Source organism: Camellia sinensis, chromosome 6, assembly GCF_055761805.1.
Source record: "Camellia sinensis isolate YWXY chromosome 6, ASM5576180v1, whole genome shotgun sequence".
Taxonomy (NCBI): domain Eukaryota; kingdom Viridiplantae; phylum Streptophyta; class Magnoliopsida; order Ericales; family Theaceae; genus Camellia; species Camellia sinensis.
The window spans coordinates 201,237,654-201,256,322 of NC_138966.1; the positions used below are offsets into that span (position 1 = coordinate 201,237,654).

General features: G+C 38.5%; 2 protein-coding genes across 2 annotated transcripts; one reads left to right on the plus strand and one right to left on the minus strand.

Moving 5' to 3' along the window:
• Nucleotides 1-2,402: 2,402 nt before the first annotated feature.
• Nucleotides 2,403-4,132, plus strand: LOC114279675 (putative ubiquitin-conjugating enzyme E2 38). Its single transcript, XM_028221962.2, has one exon. The coding sequence runs from the start codon at nucleotides 2,748-2,750 to the stop codon at nucleotides 3,825-3,827; it is 1,080 nt and encodes a 359-aa protein (XP_028077763.2). The 5' UTR covers nucleotides 2,403-2,747; the 3' UTR covers nucleotides 3,828-4,132.
• Nucleotides 4,133-12,959: 8,827 nt separating this feature from the next.
• LOC145794000 (uncharacterized) lies at nucleotides 12,960-13,463 on the minus strand. Its single transcript, XM_082876919.1, has one exon. The coding sequence runs from the start codon at nucleotides 13,461-13,463 to the stop codon at nucleotides 12,960-12,962; it is 504 nt and encodes a 167-aa protein (XP_082733045.1).
• Between the last annotated feature and the right edge of the window lie 5,206 nt (nucleotides 13,464-18,669).

The window sequence follows — 18,669 nt, forward strand, 5'->3', positions numbered from 1 at the left end:
TATAAGCCAATCACAATTTGACACGTGGCATGAAAGGGGTAATTTGGAGAGGTAATGCAAAGTGCCAACCATAGTCAAACACGTGTCAACCTATACTGGTAATAATGGGTCTTCGTGGTACTAGAATGATTGAGGGATATAAGGTGATGTGGCCTAAACGGTTATTCACAAGGTTCAAATTCAAAATCAGGAGGGAAGCCTAACTGCAAAACATGGCGTAGTGGGACTGACTGTGAGGAGTATGTTCAGCGATCATGAAGGGACATTTTGATGGCTAGGAGCCTATTTCGACGGTAATCATTGAGAAGTATAAATAGCAGAGAAGGCCCCAGAAAAGGAGGATCCAGACTCAAATCAAAAATTAGTTTTATCTACTTTATTTTCCTTTCCAGTTTTTACAATTCTTTATGTTTCTGTACTTCGAATTCCTATATTGCACTTCATTCATAGGAGTAGTTTCAAATAACTTATTGCTGTAAACCTCTATGAGATTGGGTCAGATCATTGTAAGTTTTTCATTTTTACTTAATGAAATTCTGCGATTTTCTTCACTTAATTGTTGTTTACTAAATTCTCTTAAACAAGTCACCAATAAAAGTCATTTTCATTGAGGCTGAAAGAATTAAAACACAATTGTCTGATAATTGGTTGGTAATTAATCTTTTGTAAGGACTGATTGATCCTTGCTGGCACGCTTAAAATTACAATATTAACCTTCGAAAGTCAAAAAAGTCAACAAAAATAAAAAAGACTTCTATGAGTCACATTTGGTAATTTTAATTGTTCAACTTGTCAACTTTTTCTACATAGATCATTTATAAAAAAAATAAAATTAAATAAAATTAAATTAAATTGATTTGAAAATTATAATTAGATTTATCTTTAAAAACAAAATAAGATTTATATTTTAAAATTTTATTAGGAATCATCTAAACACAAAACTTGACAAGGTGTACCATTTAAAATAAAATAAAATAAAATAAAAAAGACTTTTTTTTTATTCAATGAAAATTCAGAAAAGCAAAAGACTTCTAATAATAGTCCAATTGTGTACATGTAGGCTGAGGAGAGGGCTCGTTTTGAGAAGTTTATAAAAGTTAGTTTTTTGAATTTTTGACTTTTTTGATGGTTTTTTTGACAAAAAAATTGATTTTTTAGTGACTTTTTTGTAGTTTTTTTGGAAGAACTTGGTAAAATGCCAAAAAGTTATGAATGGCAACGGGGCGGGGCAAGGCGGGGCGGGGCCGGGGATCACACTCTTTGTCCCCGATCCCCGATTATGAAAATCTCCCCGGCCCCGATCCCCGACGAGGAACCTACCACTGTCCCCTTCCCTGCTCCCTAACGGGGATCGAGTTTTCCCGACCTCGAAAATTCCCCGCTCCTCAAATCTGTTTCAATACCACCATCATCAACAACAACATCATCAACAGAATCACCAACATCAACATATCAATTTTAATATCAACATATTAACAAAATCATCAATAGATCATAAACAAAAAAACAAAAAAATAAATAAAAATGGGCAGACACACAAACATACATGTATACATACACAAACAGATCTGAGATCTGTGTCACAGAGAGAGAGAGAAAGGATCATCAACACATGCAGATGGAGGAGGATGATACACACATATAGATTTGTGTATCTGTGTCACAGAGAGAGAGAGAGAGAGTGGACGATCGGCGACGATGAACGACAGAGGAGATCGGAGGAGGTGATGGTGGACGAAGGAGGAGAAGGACGATCGGAGATTCGGAGGCGATGGATGGTATGACTACGACGATGGAGGCCATAGACGACGAAGGAGGCCGATCGACGTGGCAGACAGTGACGATCGGCGTCGCGACCAGTGTGAGAATGAGAGTGAGAGAAAAAGTAGAGGGAAGAGAGAAAAAGAGAGACACGACGGAAGACAGAATTGAGATATGAGGACGAGAGTTTACCATATGTGTATATATATATAGGGGTAAACTACTAATTTCACTTCGGGGACAAACGAGGATGGAGATGAGGCCGGGTACGGGACTGGGATACTTATCCCCGTCCTCGACCCGAATCTAATCGGGGATTGATTTTTAAATATCATTCCCGTCCCGTTGGAAATATTTTTCGGGAAAAATCGCTCAAATTGGGGTCAGGGAGTCGGGTCCCCGTCGGGCTGGGTTTAAATTGCCATCCCTACATAAAAGTTGACCTTTTACTAAGTTTTCAAATTGCTCCTCTATCCCGTTTGCAGGTTTAGGTTGGGAGAAAAAAAAAGTATAAAAATATGAAATAGGCTAAATAAATTAATAAAATAAAATATTACATATAAATTATAATTATTTCATCATTCTTTTCATAAAAAAGTAAAAAAATATTAAAAAATTCTTTCTAAACCAAACTATTTTAGCAAGACAAAATTAATCCAAAAAAATTAAAAAGTCAAGTCAAAAATATTCATTTCAAACCAACCCTCCACATATGTTTAGTATACCCATTTGATCAGACGGCAGCTATTTTCCGTTGTACCTTAAAAAAAAAAAAAAAAAAATCAGACGGTAGCTGATGAAAAAGTTAGGGGATCCATCACCGTCCAAGTGAGCTTACTGTAGGACCCATTTACTTGCTTTTCTCTAACCAAAATCACAAAGATTCCACTACACCTTACCTTGCTTTGAAAAAAATTCTCTCTCTTCTCTTCTCTCTCTCTCTCTCTCTCTCTCTCCCCCTGTGAACTATTGAATTCAATTCATCCATGGCTCTCTCAGTGAACCGAAATGCAGAGATCCAAGAAGACGGCACAACCACTCAATTCCGGCAATTCGATGTGGTCAGCGACGACTCCGATCACCACTATCTCAACTGGAACAACAAAATCGGCAAAACAAGCAACGGCCCAGATTGCTTCTCCAATGCATCAAGCGGTGTCTACAAGAAGATCATGAAGGAGTGGAAAGTACTGGAAAGAAACCTTCCTGATTCGATCTACGTCCGAGTCTACGAGCGCCGCATCGACCTCCTCCGGGCCGTAATCGTCGGCCCCGCCGGCACACCCTACCACGACGGTCTCTTCTTCTTCGATATCGCCTTCCCCTCGGACTACCCGACCCTCCCGCCCATGGTCATGTACCGGTCATTCGGGCTCCGACTCAACCCGAACCTCTACGCCACTGGGATGGTCTGTCTCAGCCTCCTCAACACATGGTACGGCAAGAGGACCGAGAAATGGAACCCAGATGAGTCCACGGTGCTCCAAGTTCTGGTCTCGATCCAAGGCCTGGTTCTAAACAAAGACCCGTATTTCAACGAACCAGGCGTCGGGATTTTTCCGGGTCGGGCTAGGAAATCGATGGTTTACAATGAGAACGCGTTTGTATTGTCTTGCAAAACCATGGTGTACTTGCTTCGAAAGCCTCCGAAGAACTTCGAAGGCTTCGTGGCTTCGCATTTTCGGGAACGAGCAAGGAACATATTGGGTGCGTGTAGTGCGTATGTGGATGGTAGAGTTAGAGTTGGGTTGTATAGTGAAAATGGGTCGGTTTGTAATTCGAAATCGATCAAAGTGTCGAGAAATTTCAAGGCGACGATGAAGTATTGGTGCCCAGAAATGGTGGTGGCTTTCGATAGAGCTGGCGCTGGGGATTCGCTGGGGAATTTCGTGTTACAGTTGAAGGTGGAGAATAAGAAAATAACGACGTCGTTTAAGGGGAAGATGGCGAAAACGGTGCCGTTGAGGACTGTGGTGGTTAAGAAGGCAAAGTGTGGAATTAGCAATGTGATTAGGAAATTTAAGAAGGTTTTGGGATTGAAGAAAGCTGGTAAACAGAATGTTTGATACTGCACTGACTGGCATTATTATCAAAAGTGAATTCTTCTCGAAGACTGGATGGGGTGGGACCCACTTGGTATTTTCTAACCCTAGTTGCTTTTGTTTTTGAAAAAAAAAAATTTAGAATAGGGTAGAGAGTCCTTTTAATTTAAATTTGACTAAAAGTTTATCTAAGTCTAGTATAGGGTAGAGAGTCCTTTTAATTGAGATTTGACTAAAAATTTGTCCTTTGATTTTTTTTAATCATAGGAAGATAGTTTAATGTATAAATTAAATAAATTTCTCAAGGCAAATAAGGTTACAAAATTGCACGCCTTCTTTTTATTTTTTATTTAGTTATATTTGATCAATGTTAGGCATTATTTTCTTCAATGATTTGCGTTATTCGTCATAATTTTTTCGAAAAAAAAATGAGGGGAGAGTGTGGGTATGTCTCTCTCATTTTGCTCTGGCAAAATAGAATTTCTCAAATTATGTTTTGCATAAAAATTAATGCAAAATTTCACTATAGAGACATTTTTTTGGACAAATAATTGAATTGTTGAAAATTATTTTTTTATTATTTTTATATGGTTCTCGAGGCATATTCACGAATTCCCAAAAGAAGGGTTGGTGAGGAAGAGCAGAGCCCTTGCCACAGTAATATAATGGGTAATGTTAAAAATGTTAAATTTTTTACTAAGCTTTCGGTTGATAAATATATTGGGACTATATAAATATATAAGGATAAAAAAAAGTCACAAAATTATAAATGATAAAATATATAATTTTTAATGTAAAATTATTAAATTGACTCATATACAAATAAAAAGTAAAAAAAATTATCATTTCTAAGTGGAGGGCATATTTTTCATTCCAATGCAAAAAAGTTAGAAAAATCAAATAAGAAAACTAAACGAACAAAAAAGTCTCAGGCTAAAAAAATCAAAAAAGCCAAAAAGTTAAGTTTACCAAACAACACCTAAATAACTGATTAAGGATTGATTTGGGATAATCTAAATAAGTGTACTTTTTGACTTTTTATGAAGTATGAGTTGGGTTTGAAGTGATGTGTTACAGAGGTGATATGACTTAAATGAGATGATGTGACTTAAATAAGATAATGACTTTTTGACCTTTTTAGATCATGCCAAACAAAGCCTAAATGTTTTATATGCGTGTGGGGTCTATAATTTTGTAGATTTCACATTCATGTGAAACTTTTGGTTATTTGTTTGGTGTAAAATTTTTGGTCATTTGTTTGGTAAAAAATTTAAAACGTATAACATTTTTCTTAATATTACATACCTATATAAAATATTTGATTATTTATTTATTAGAAAATTTAAGGCATATAGTATTTTTCTAATATAATGGTTTAAAAAAGATTATTTCATTTATTTTTTCTGTTTTCTTTTTGCACCACCTCAAATCAACTATAATTTTCACGATTCCGATCCTCATATGTACGATGATCCTCATATGTATGATGCAAAAATTGTGCCACAGAGTTTTCATCAGGGAACATGTATTGGAACTTGCTCAGCCAATAGAGTAGGACTGTAAATTGGTTTGATAGGGAATTCTATTCGCACCCAAAAATTTATCACTTTGTTTAGTTTTGGTTTTCAGAAAATAATTTTTAAAATTTTTTATTTTTTTTATTTTTTATATTTTAATGTTTTTAATGAATATTTTTAATATTTTATGAATTTTTTTTTTAATTTTTAGACACACTTAACATAAATATACTTAATAAGTATAATATTTGTAAAAAAATCTTTAAAAAATACACTAAATATCAAAAAATACAAAAACAACAACAAAAATTCCATGCATTTTTTTTTATATTTTTGTATATTTATTAATTTTTTAAAATATTTTCAAACAAATATTTTACTATTTAGATACATTTGCGTAAAATACATCTAAAAAAGTAAAAAATTTACTTCAAATTTTAAAAATATTCACTAAAAAAAAATACAAAGAACAAAAAACTTAATTTTTAAAAAACTGAATTCAAAAAATTAAAACCAAACACACTGATACTGTATTTGGTTGGGGAATTTAGAAAGAGATTTAGAAACAAAAATAGAAATTGAGTATGAAATTAGGTAAAATATAGATATATTTTATTCTCATTTCACATATTTTTTTAATTTTTTTTCTCTTTTCAAATTTCTTGATCAAACACAACGTAAATAAGTCTAATTTCTCAATACACTATTAAATTATTTAATATTATAATTTACTCTCAATACACTATATATTTTTTTCTCAAATTCCTTTCAAGATACATCCAAATAATAATAAATTAAAAACTCCAACAGGAAATACAGCAGCAGTAACTATACAAGAGCATATTAAGGAATCATTATTTAAAGAGGGAAGAAATCCATACAACTTACAAGAGATAGTGAAATACAGCAGCAGTAACTATACAAGAGCATATTTAGTTTATTGATGCAGCATGTCTAAACTTACGGAATCATTATTTAAAGAGGGAAGAAACCCATACAACTTACAAGAGATAGCTTCACTAAGGACTGCTTTGTAACGTTTATGTTTTTAATTTATATTTATAAAATTTTTATAAATTAATTTTTGTTTATTTTTTATTTATTTTTAAAAAAACATAAATTATAAATGTGTTTGGTTTAGACAAAATGTTTAAAAAAAATTTAAAAATATAAAAAAGAGTAAAAAATGACAAGTGGTGGCGGGTGGTGGGTGGAGACGAGTAGTAACGGCAGAAGACACTGGTGGAAAATGATGGCGGGTAGTGGTGGCGGAAGACGGTGATGGAAAATGGTGGCAGGTGGTGGGTGACGGTGGCAGAAGACGGTGGTGAAAAGTGGTGGCAAGTGGCGGGTGGTGGCGGCAGAAGATGGTGGTGGGTGGCTGGGTGACAGCGGCGGGTGGTGGGTAGTAGCGAGTGGGTGGTGGTGGCGGGTGGTGGGTAGTGGTGGTAGATGGGTGGCGGATGACGGGTGGTAGGTGGGTGGCGGATGACGGGTGGTGGCGGGTGACGGTAGCGGGTGGCGGGTGACGGTAGCGGGTGGTGGGTGGTAGCGAGTGGGTGGTGGTGGTGGCGGCTGGTGGGTAGTGGGTAGTGGTGGCAGATGGGTGGTGAATGACGGGTGGTGGTGATGATGGTGGGTAGGTGGCGGGTGGTGGGGGTGAGTGGTGGGTGACGGTGGCGGGTGATGGGTGGTAGCGAGTGGGTGGTGGTGGTAGTGTCGGGTGGTGGTGGCAGGTGCGTGGCGGGTGGGTGATGGCGATAGGTGGTGGTGGCGGATAGGTAGCGGGTGGTGGTGGTGGGTGGGTGGGTGACGGTGGCGGTGGCGGTGGCGGTGGCGGATGGTAGGTGGTAGCGAGTGGGTGGTGGTGGCGGGTGGTGGGTGGTGGTGGCGGGTGGTGGGTGGTACCGAGTGGGTGGTGGTGGTGGTGGTGGCGGGTGGCTGGCAGGTGGGTAGTGGTGGCTGGTGGCGGGTGGCGGGTGGTGGTGGCAGGTGGGTGGTGAGTGGTGGTGGCAGGTGGTGGTGGGTGGTAGTGGTGGTGGCAGAAGACAATGGTGGAAAATAGTGGCACGTGGTGGCTAGTGTTGGGTGGTAAAAAAAGAAAAACTCAAAACGTAAACTCATTTTTTGTGTTTTTATTTTTTGGCCAAATTTATAAACTAAGACCATTGATTTATAAATCAAAAATTTACCAAACAAGTTTTTATTTGAATTTTTAAAATTTTTGTAAATATAAACAGAAAACTGAAAAGGTAAGTATTACCAAACGGCACCTAAGAATTAATATATCTTACTGTCTCTACAAGAAATAAGAAAAGTTAGGGATCATGAAATTTTATTCATGAAAATGATTATAAAAAAATTATAATTCTTGCATTACCTTAATTAATGTGTAGTACTTTATTCTAAGTGTAATGTAAGAGTCATAAAACTTTCATAATTATTTTTATAAAATGTTTTTCATAATACCTAACATTACTGGAAAGAAATTTTCTATGCTGCTGGTCAGTGTTGACTTGGGAACAGCACCAATAACTCCATCTTTCTTCTTTTCGTTCTTGAAGATTATGACGGTTGAGATGCCACGGATACCATATCGAGTTGCAACTGAAAGACTCTCTTCAGGGTTCACCTTTGAATTGATGATAATTGTGAGTTTTGATAAAATAGATTGGAGTTTTGGAATAAGAAAGAAAATGATGAGAAAATAATTGAAATTTAAGAAAAAAGATAAAGAGAGTTGAATATGAACAATATGTATGAGTGGTTTGGGCATATCATAGGAAAAAAAAATTATTTTAGAGTTTAATGTGTATTATCTTTATTAATAAATTTATATTAAGATATAATAAAAATTAAAATTTTAAAATTGTAATCCAACATATTCAATTATTATTTAAGTACAAATAAAATCACCCGTGTTATAGTCTGCTAAGCCCACTGTACGTTGGTTATCATCTACCAAGCCCGAGTCTACTCATGTTTGGTCCATAGGGGCCCGGCTTGGGCCAGCCCACCTATATTCATGTCCATATTTTATTACAAAATTTTATGGTTTATCTAAATTAATTAGTTACAAAATTTGAACCACTACGGTAATGTGAGAAATATATTGTGTATAGAATTAGGGAAGATTGTATTGCATATAGAATTAGGAAAGATTGTGGTGGTGTTACTATTTGGCTATATTTCCTTTTTCGTATTTTCTTTTTTCCATCATAGGCTTAGGGTTATATAAATTGGTGGCCTCCTTCTAAAGATACACAATTGAATATATAGTTTCATTCAGAAAACTTACAAAAGAGGCACCCAAACCACTAAAGAAATAATATTATTTAATTTTAAAATATGACAAAAATATTATGTCAGTCATATGAGTGGATTTGATATTTTTTTATTTTATTTTTCAACTCTGCTACGTAGCTCGAAATATCAATGGCTCGAATGGCTCGAAATCTCAAAACGACGTCGTTTTAGGATTTTTTTTTATTCTCTTACCGGTAAGATAATATTTTCCGTGCCATTCGAGCTCTAAGCATTCGAGCTCTCACGCATTTTCCTTTATTTTTGGACCTGAGAATAAAACATAAGTCTAATCCCAAGCTGGGCCAAGTTTGAAAATTTAATTTACTTCAACCATTATTGTGTAGTATAGACCAAGCCAGCCTGGCCCGTGTCCACCCTATCAAGTATAAATTTTCAATCAAAAGCCCCTTATTTAGCTGAGAGATGATCAGGAAATAGGGATAGACAGAAACAAATTTTGAAAGGAAAATGTTAGAGATTCTAAAATTTTTATGAAATATTTTATCAAATGTCTTTCACATGGTGGTGGATCCCACATAAGTGTGGGGTATGTGGGATCCATCCCATGCGAGAGACATTTGATAAAACATTTAATAGAAATTTTAATACCTCAAGCATTATTCTTTTGAAATAGGCTAGAATTGGATGGGCCGACATTGGAGGCCCATTAAAATTTAATATTTCTACTGTTTGGTTGGTTCTTTCCATTACTTTTAATTTTTAGTAACCTCTATTAATTAGTTTATGTTTTTTTTGAACAACTTCCATATATGTGAATGCATATATGTTACAATACTGTACGAGTATAGAATAATCTTCTCGTTTAACCTTATTGATCAAGTTTGCGCTCCTCCAAACGTCGTCACTTTACTATCTGAAAACACAAACGTAAGCTAACCGACGGGGTTGTGCCGAAAACCTCTCTGATGCCTAAGTCAGCGAATAGACAATAGACACAAAACCTCTATGTAATTGAGAGTAAGAATTGTAATATCTGTACATAGATTCTATCATGAGCTTTTATAGATTCTGTCTGGCACAATCCCAGTAGGACTTTAACTTTCCTTAAAGGAGTCCTCTTAAGAATCACACTTTCAAGGATAATGCCTACCCTTGTAACACCCTATTCACTACCAGTCAAATGAGACGGCTTAGACCTTTTACCTTGGCTGACACTACATTCAACCGAACCTTGGCCCCGTGCTACTCTGGGTAGAGTCGTTGTAATCATCACTGCAAGAGGGCCCAATGCCGAGCTACACTTATCTCGGCCCTCTTTCTTGTTCTCACCTCTGTTTGCCTTAGGACTTTGCTCTAGATAGCGTGGTCAAGGCTCTAGAGACACCTCTAACTGGCTTGTTACTTGGATGGCCCAGGACCGGGCTATCGTAGATCATTGCCACGATAAAAAACTTTATGTTGCTCGGCACTATTGAGAGTGGTCTCACTATGTCTAAGCTCCATATTGCAAAAGGCCAAGGGCTGGTCAAAGGCAAGAGCTCTCTAGTTAGTTGATGGATTTGATGTGTGAACTTCTGAAAGTTATCGCATTTCTTGACATACTTCTCTGCATCTGCTTGCATATATGGCCACCAATACCCTTATGAAATAGCTTGGTAGGCCAGAGATCTTAATTGGTGACTTCCACAAATGCCCTCGTGGATTTCAAACAAGAATGCTTTAACCTTGCTATGATGGATACATTTCAAGTACGGTCCCGTGAAGGACTTTTTTTACAATACTAGCGATGGGAAGAGCCAAAATCGCTGCGACTTCACTCTAATTTTGTTGGCTTCCTTCTTCTCCTCTAGCAGAATACTATCTTTTAAGAACACCGCTATGGAGTCTATCCAGGAGGGACCTAGTTCGGCGCAGCATACCTTGGTTGCTTTAGGTTCTTCAATACTTGGTCTCGATAAGTAGTCCAGCAGCAATAGGTGTGGAACAGATATGTCTGCCATTGACGCAAAATCGGCCAGTTCATTTGCCTTGCTATTTTCTTCTCGACCTATTTGCTCTATCCTCACCACTTCAAACTTCGTGATCTCTTTTCTGATCAACTCTTGATACTTGGCCATTCTATCGTCTTTTGCCTCATAGTCGCCCGATATTTGATTGACTACTAGTTGGGAGTCACTGTACACCATCAGTTCGATGGCTTTCATGCGGAATGCAGACTTCAAACTTGCTAACAATGCATCATACTCAGCCTCGTTGTTGGATGCTAGAAATCCAAGATTGATTACTTGTTCAATTGTCAAGCCATCTGACAAGATGAAGACTATGCCAAGTCATGCATCGTACCTGTTGGATGCTCTATCCACGAAGAGCTTCCATATCTTTCCTACGAACAACTTCCAATAAGTGGAGGGATCTGATGATGTCTTAGGATCAGGGGCATTAACGATGCCTTCTTCTAAGTTATTGTCCATCATTAGGATTTGATCCTTACTGTTTGACAGTCTTAGGACTTCACTTTTGGACGAGTCCTTGCTTGTAGTAGTGTGGTCTATTCCTTCTTGCCTTTCTGCAAGGCTGAATGGTTTACTACGCAGTTGAGCGACCTGCTGCGGGGGCTACACTATCCCTACGTCACTTTTCCCTCTTTGCTCGGTTGCCTCGGTCAAGTTGATCGGGCAAACATGATGACTGCCTAGCACAAACTCTGCCACAAAGTTTGCCAAAGCGTGGGCCTTTATTGCGGTTCTTGTTTGAAACTTAATGTTGAATTGCCCTAACTCCACGGCCCACTTTAAAATTCGCCCAGAAAAGCCCGCCCTTTCAAACAAGGCTTTTAAGGAGAATGCCGTTAAGATGATAACGGTGTGGGCATGGAAGTAGTGCGACAATTTTCTTGAAGCCATCATTAAAGCTGAGGCCAACTTCTCCAACGGAAAATACCTCGTTTCAGCGCCTAGTAACGTCTTCCTAACATAAAAGATAGACAGGTACTATACTTCTTCAACTCGTACCAATATTGCGAAAACTACATGATGAAAAACTGCCAAGTATAGAAAAAGTTTCTCTTTTGATATTGGGGTTACCAACAACGGCGGAGAGGTCATGTATTTTTTCAAGCTTTTCAGAGCGCGGTCGCACTCGTCATCCCATTCAAACTTGGCCTTTAGTGCCTGGAAAAACGGTTGACATCTGTCTGACGACCGACTTATGAACCGATTTAGTGCGGCCGCTAGGCCCATGAGATGCTGTACTTCCTTGACTGTGTTGGGCCTCTCGAGATCTTGAATGGCTTTGATCTGAGAAGGATCGGCTTCTATACCTCGGTTGGTCATTAGAAAGCCAAGAGATTTACCTGACCTTATGCCAAATGTGCATTTGGTTGCGTTCAATCGCAGATTGTGGATCTTCAAAATGTGAAACATCTCAGCTAGGTCCTTGAGATGGTCTCCTTCATTCTTACTCTTGACCACCATGTCGTCTATGTATGCTTCCATTGTTCTGCCCAACAACGGCTTGAACATTTTACTGATCATTTGCTGGAATGTTGTCATTGCATTTTTTAGGTCAAAGGGCATGACCTTATAACAATACAATCCCTTAGGTGTTGTAAAGGATGTGACCTTCTGATCCGGTTCAAACATAGCGATCTGATGGTATCCACGATATGCATCGAGAAAGTTAAGTCCGTTATGACTTGCAGTTAGGTCTACCAGTTGGTCCGTCCGTGGTAAGGGAAAACAGCCTTTTGGGCATGCTTTGTTGACCGTCTTGTAGTCCACACATACGCGCCACTTGCCGTTCTTCTTTGGTACCATTACGGTGTTGGAGATCCACTTGGGATAGTGGACTTCTTTGATCGCCCCTGCTTCTGGCAGGTTTCCCACTTCCTTAGCCACAATCTCGGCGTGGTGAAGTGTCGGTCGGCACGTTCGATGTATAATTGATCTGGCGGTTTGGTGGACATTAAGCTGATGACAGATAAAAGTTAGATCAATGCTTGGCATATCATACAGTGTCCAGGCAAACACCTCGATGTAAAGATTAAGAAGTCTATGATCTCTATTCTCTCGGTGCTGGACAGAGATGAGCCAAGCAGAAAGAATTTCTTTAGGTTTTTCTCGTCTATCTTCACCTCCACCAGATCTTCTACTACCTTCTGTTCGGCTGCTTTGCCGACGTCTACAAACAATTCATTGCTTTCTGGTTCCTTTATCATTTATACGAACCCTTTGGCCGCTCGGTTGCTGTTTACTGTCACGAAGCATTGCTTGGACATGATTTGGTCTCCTAAGACCTCTTCAATTATTCCAGCTTCGTTAAGAAACCGCATCACTTGGTGGTAGGTTGATGCCACCGCTCACACGGTGTGTAACTATGCTCTCTCCAAGATTATGTTGTATGTGGAAGGGGCTTTCAACACCCATAATTCCACTTGATTTGTCATAGTTCTAGTTTTGACAAGTAGAATTATCTTGCCAACCGGCCATTCTGGCATTGAGATGAAACCAACCAAAGCAGATGTCGTGGGTGCTAAATCTTTGTCTTCCAACTTGAGTTGCTTGAAGGTCTCATAGTATATTATCTTGCATGAGCGCCCCTGGTCTATCAAGATCTGCTTGATGTCAAAGTTCTTCACGCGCAGAGTAACCACCAGCGTGTCATTGTGGGGGCTTTGCAATCTTGCCAAATGCCTGTCAGAGAAGGTGATGACATTAGTCGCTTCTGTCTTCCCTCTTTTCACGGTGGGCTGTACACTTAGTACTTCCTTCAGCTGTTCTGCCTTTTTGATCATTCCTCTATGCTCACAGACCCGCTTTAGCTCGACAATCCCATGTATTAAATTGATTATGCCTTGAGACGGTCCTTCAGTTGGCATCTCATTGGGCTCTTTGCGGTCCTAGGAGGCTGGCCGAGCTCGTCCTTCAATGTACTGGTCCAAGTGGCTTGCAGCTTCTAACTCCTCTAGATGCTACCTCAATGGTGTACAGTTTTCAGTTCGGTGCCTTTTTCATCATAGAAGGTGTACCGGTATCTATCATCGTATCCCCTCTGTGCTTCTCCCAACTTGGTTGGCCACTGAATGAAGGGTTCGTCATGTCTCTAACTAAGAATCCGGTAGATTGGCTTATTGAACACTGTGGTAATAGCAGTGCGGACTCTCAACCTCCTTGCCTGGGAGTCTTTATCGTTCGATCGTCTGTTTCAACCATTTTTATTTGATCGTTCCTTGTGACGGTCGTATTGAATTTTGCCGTGGGCTTTTTGTCTGACATCGTTGTTGTGCCAGATTTGCCTTGGCTTGAGCGCCATCATCATCTGCCCTGATGTGCTGATACACTCTCTCCATTAGGGCTTCCATCGTGAGGAGTAACATTATTGTCATTGAATCCCTTAACTTATTGCATGCCGGCAAACCCCGTTTGTACTGTGCAATAATTAGGTTTGTAGGGCAATCTCCAATTTGATTAAAAGTCTCCCAATACTGGTTGCTATAAGACTTCAGTGTTTCTTTCTAGCCTATGTCGATGGAGAGCAGTTGGTCTATCTCCACTGGCGTTTTAGTGTTTGTTCTAAACCTGGTAACAAACGATTCTGCCAGTTGCGCCCATGAAGCTATGCTGTCTTCGGGTAGCTTTTCAAACCAAGTTAGGCCCAGGTCGCCTAAGCTTGAAAGAAACAAGATACACATTAGGGTCTCATTCCATCAATATACAGCCATTACCTAGCGAAAATGGCTCAAATGCATGTAGGGGTCTGATTTTCCCTCACAAGCTGTGAACTTAGGTTGGTGGAAGCCTAAGGGTAATGGTGCGTTCTTTATCTCTGGAACGAACAGCATGCTCTGCAATCTTACTAACGCTTTGTCCACTGGTTCATAAGCAAGGCGTGGTACTGGCATTTTAACCTCAACACTTCCATGTGTCCGAGAAGCCAACCGCTGCAGAGCCGAGACCCTTTGGAGGTCGCGTGCCTGGGCGTCTTCTCTCTTTCGAGCCCTCTCTTCTAGCACTGTCTGTAAGTCTGCTGACCTAGGCATCTCTGTGTGTCTTGATGTCATCTGGTGCGTATGTGAGGGCCTATAACTGCTTCCCTCTGTACAAGACCTTTCCGTCCTCGTCCTCTCAGACTTGGAGTAACGAGTCCTGGAAGTCCTTGACTGTGTGTCGCCTGTCCTAAGGCTTCTGCTTTCAATCTGTGATCGTGTGACTTGTCTGTCACGATCTCCAGAGTGGCGAGAGTGCGTTCTGCCTTTGCCCATCTCTTCTTCTGCCACCCTTTTGCTTTTTTATCTAGCACTTCATCGTCTCTATGTCAACCGCTATTCTCCTTATCACTTCGTCTTGCTCCCTTACGCAATTCTCCAAAACCTGAGGATCCATCATCCGCCTCTATCTATCAAGGCTTTGAGAGCGATGTGAACTTGAGCCTCATCTTTCTCGCTTGTCTCTCCGTAGGTTCCATCGGTGGGGATCCAATTTCGCTATGGGCGGACAAAAGGCAAACCTTCGCGCCTCCCACCGCCTTCAGGGGTTTGCCCATTGATAGTAGAATGCGACAAGTCTTCATTATGCGCCATTGAAATTAATCGAAGGAAAACTTAATCAAAAGGTTTGTTCTCTGTAATCTTTCCCACAGATAGCGCCAATTGTAGGAGCACAGAATAATCTTCTCGTATAACCCTATTAATCAAGTTTGCACTTCTCCAAATGTTGTCGCTTTACTACCTAAAAACACAAACGTGAGTTAGTCAGCGGGGGTGTGCTGGAAAGCTCTCCAATGCCTAAGTCAGTGAATAGACAATAGACACAAAAACTCTGTGTAATTGAGAGTAAGAATTGCAATACCTGTACATAGGTCCTATCATGAGCTTTTATAGATTTTGTCTGACACAATCCTAGTAGGATTCTAAATCTCCTTAGCAGAATCCTCTTAGGAATCACACTTCCAAAGATAATACCTACCCTTGTAGCACCCTGCTCGCTACCAGTTAAGTGAGATGGCTTAGACCTTTTACCTCGACAAACACAACATTCAACCGAGCTTCCGTGGCCCCATGCTACTGTAGGTTAAGTCATGGTAATCATCATTGCAAGAGGGCCCAATGCTGAGCTATACTTATCTTGGCCCTCTTCCTTGTTCTTACCTCGGTCCGCCTTAGGTTTGCTCTAGATAGCGCGGTCAAGGCTCTAAAGACACCTCTAATTGGCTTGGTGCCTAGATGGCCCAGGACAAGGCTATTGTAGCTGCTACCTCGGTCCATCACTCGGCTCAAATGCTCAAGACTGGACTTAGCTCGACCTAGTTTACTCACATAAATTACCCTCTCAAATACTAACATTAATTTATTTGATAATTAAGCAAAGCCATTAGACAAAAGGAAATGGGTAAAGCTTCATCGGGTGATTTTATTTGCATCCAAATAATAATTCAGTATGCCCAACTAAAATTTTTAAATTTTAATTCTTATTTTAGACCCTAATATAAATTTACCAATAAGGACAATACACATTAAACCCTAAAATATTTTTTTATGGTACACCCTAATCACTTATATTTATTTTTCATATTCAAGCCTCTTCATCTTCTTTCACAAATTTCAATTATTTTCTCTTTACTTTGTTCCTCACTCTAAAACTCCAATCTATCCTACCAAAATTCACCATTATCATAAGCATTATTGCTTCTTATTGTGTTGTTACTTGTAAATAAATTTTTTTAAAACAAAATTAAACAATAAATAAAAATAATAATCAAATATATCTTTTGAAACAATCCATCAAACCAAACAATGGCCAAACAACCATTCACGTAGATGTCAACCAAACAATGGCCAAACAACCATCGCGAACAAAGGCCAAACAACGAACAAAGGCCGAAATTGAAAATCAACGAAGATCAGCCACAACCATTGCGAAGATCAACCATTATCCTAAACAATCATTGTGAAAAATCAACGGAAAAAAAAAAAAAAAAACCACTATCCTAAATAATGAAAAATTGTAATCAATGAAAAAACATGAGAGCGAGAGTGAGGGTGAGGGAGTGCTATGGCTGAGGAGAGAGAGAGAGAGATTTGAATTGATTTGTTTATTATTTAAGTATATCATAAATTATGATTTTATTTTGAAGAGTAACTTGTGAAAAACACAGAGTGTATTGAGAATAAATTATAATCCTATATAATTTAGTAAAGAATATTAAGAAATTAGGCACACTAATTAATTTTTTGAGTGCAAATAGAATTACTTAGTTTCATCTCTTCACTTGAAAGAGATTGATTGGACAATCCATTCCAGCGTTGTGGCAGTGCAAAGGGGGTTGCGGAGAATGAGGATCCTCTCCTTGCAGCTTCCATCCTTGCACTTGTCCTTGCAGGCCTTCGGGTCTAGTTTTAGGCCCAATTTTGATAATCCGAACCGTTCATATTTTATGATTTATTCAGTATATCATACCTGTAAAAAATCAAGTTGATCGGATATCAGAAAGCATGTGTTCGGAAAACTGTTTATTAAATTCTTTAAAAAATAGTTTTTAGTTCAATTTTTCGAACACATGCTTTCTGATATCCGATCAACTTGATTTTTTACAGGTATGATATACTGAATAAATTATAAAATATGAACGGTTCGGATTATCAAAATTGGGCCTAAAAGTAGACCCGAAGGCCTGCAAGGACGGACGCAAGTACGAGGCTGCAAGGAGAGAACCTTGGCTCGGTTGCGGAGGCCTAGCCGATTGAGGGTTCTTTTGGGATGTAGGTTGATTTTTTGACTTTTTAATTATTTTAGTTTAGGACTAAAACATCTCGTTTTGGATGGATTTTTTAGCTTTTTTGACTTTTATAAGAGAAAAAATGAAGTGATTATGGTTTGGTTGTAAAATTTTGTCTTATTAATTTTTTAATTTATTTTGTTTATTTTTTTGACTATTTTAACCAAAAAAAAATCCCAAGTTATTTCTTTTCAAACGAGCTCTGAATGGATAGGTTGGCCATGGGCCATGGCCTGTCTTGCGGACACACCTCATAGAAAATTGGTTGTGAAGTCCCAATCTCCATGAGACACATTTGACAATTTTTTAGTAGAGTCCCCCCATGACTATACTGCAAAATTATATTAGATAGTTGTAGAGTATTATAGGATATTATTTATATAACATAAAAGATAAATAATTAAAAAATATATTAGATGAGTCTTTTGGGGTTTTTTTTTTTTTTTTTTTAACTAGCTAAGAAAGTTAGGTTAACATTGTTTTATTAGTAAAGTTTTCTGTCATGTCACTTATTGAAAATACTATGAGCGTGTATGATTGACTCACTAAATGTGGGATAAGAGGTGAGGAGGAATATTGGGAACTACATATTTTTAGTTTGATGTCTGTTTAGCATGATATTGAATCTCCAAATTATATTAATATTGGAATTAGGTCTCTGCATACAAATTATTGAATGATGTTATATAGTATTTTGAGACTGAATAATTAAGGGACAGTAATTTGGTCCAATGACCCCATGGGAAAGCATCTATGCAACAGAATCTTTTGTTGCTCCAATTTGTAGGGACCAAATTAGCATTGCAGTTGACTTGATGTTGATTTTCTTGTTTGTCTTGCTGGATTGCACAAGCAAATGTGGGGCAACAATTCTTGAAGCTAATCCATGTCTTGGCTTTCTCTACTAGTGTGCTCATGAGATGTGGGCATAGTAAGCATTGCAATTTACATTATTATATTTGTTCAACTAACATCTATGATCTATTATTCCCCAAATGCCTATTTAATTCCCAGAGGTTTGTGGAGTAGAGGAGATGGGGGAAGGAAATTTTGAAAACTGATCACAGATTTGATGAGCTGATTAACCCAACATTCTATGCTTTTTTTTTTTGTTAACAATTAAATGGGCAATTCCTTTTAACACAAATAACAAGTTTACGGACCATAAAATCAACCGCATAAAATATAGGTGGAGCAATTTAAGTGAAATTATTTACTTATAATAACCTCACTATCTAATATGTATGACTCTAATTAGTTTATGTGCTCGGTTATTGCAACACAAATGAGGTCTTAAAGAGTTAAGAAAA

Excerpts from the sequence above, each read along its gene's own strand:
- LOC114279675 (XM_028221962.2), top strand. The coding sequence starts at position 2,748 with ATGGCTCTCTCAGTGAACCGAAATGCAGAGATCCAAGAAGACGGCACA.
- LOC145794000 (XM_082876919.1), bottom strand. The coding sequence starts at position 13,463 with ATGCCAACTGAAGGACCGTCTCAAGGCATAATCAATTTAATACATGGG.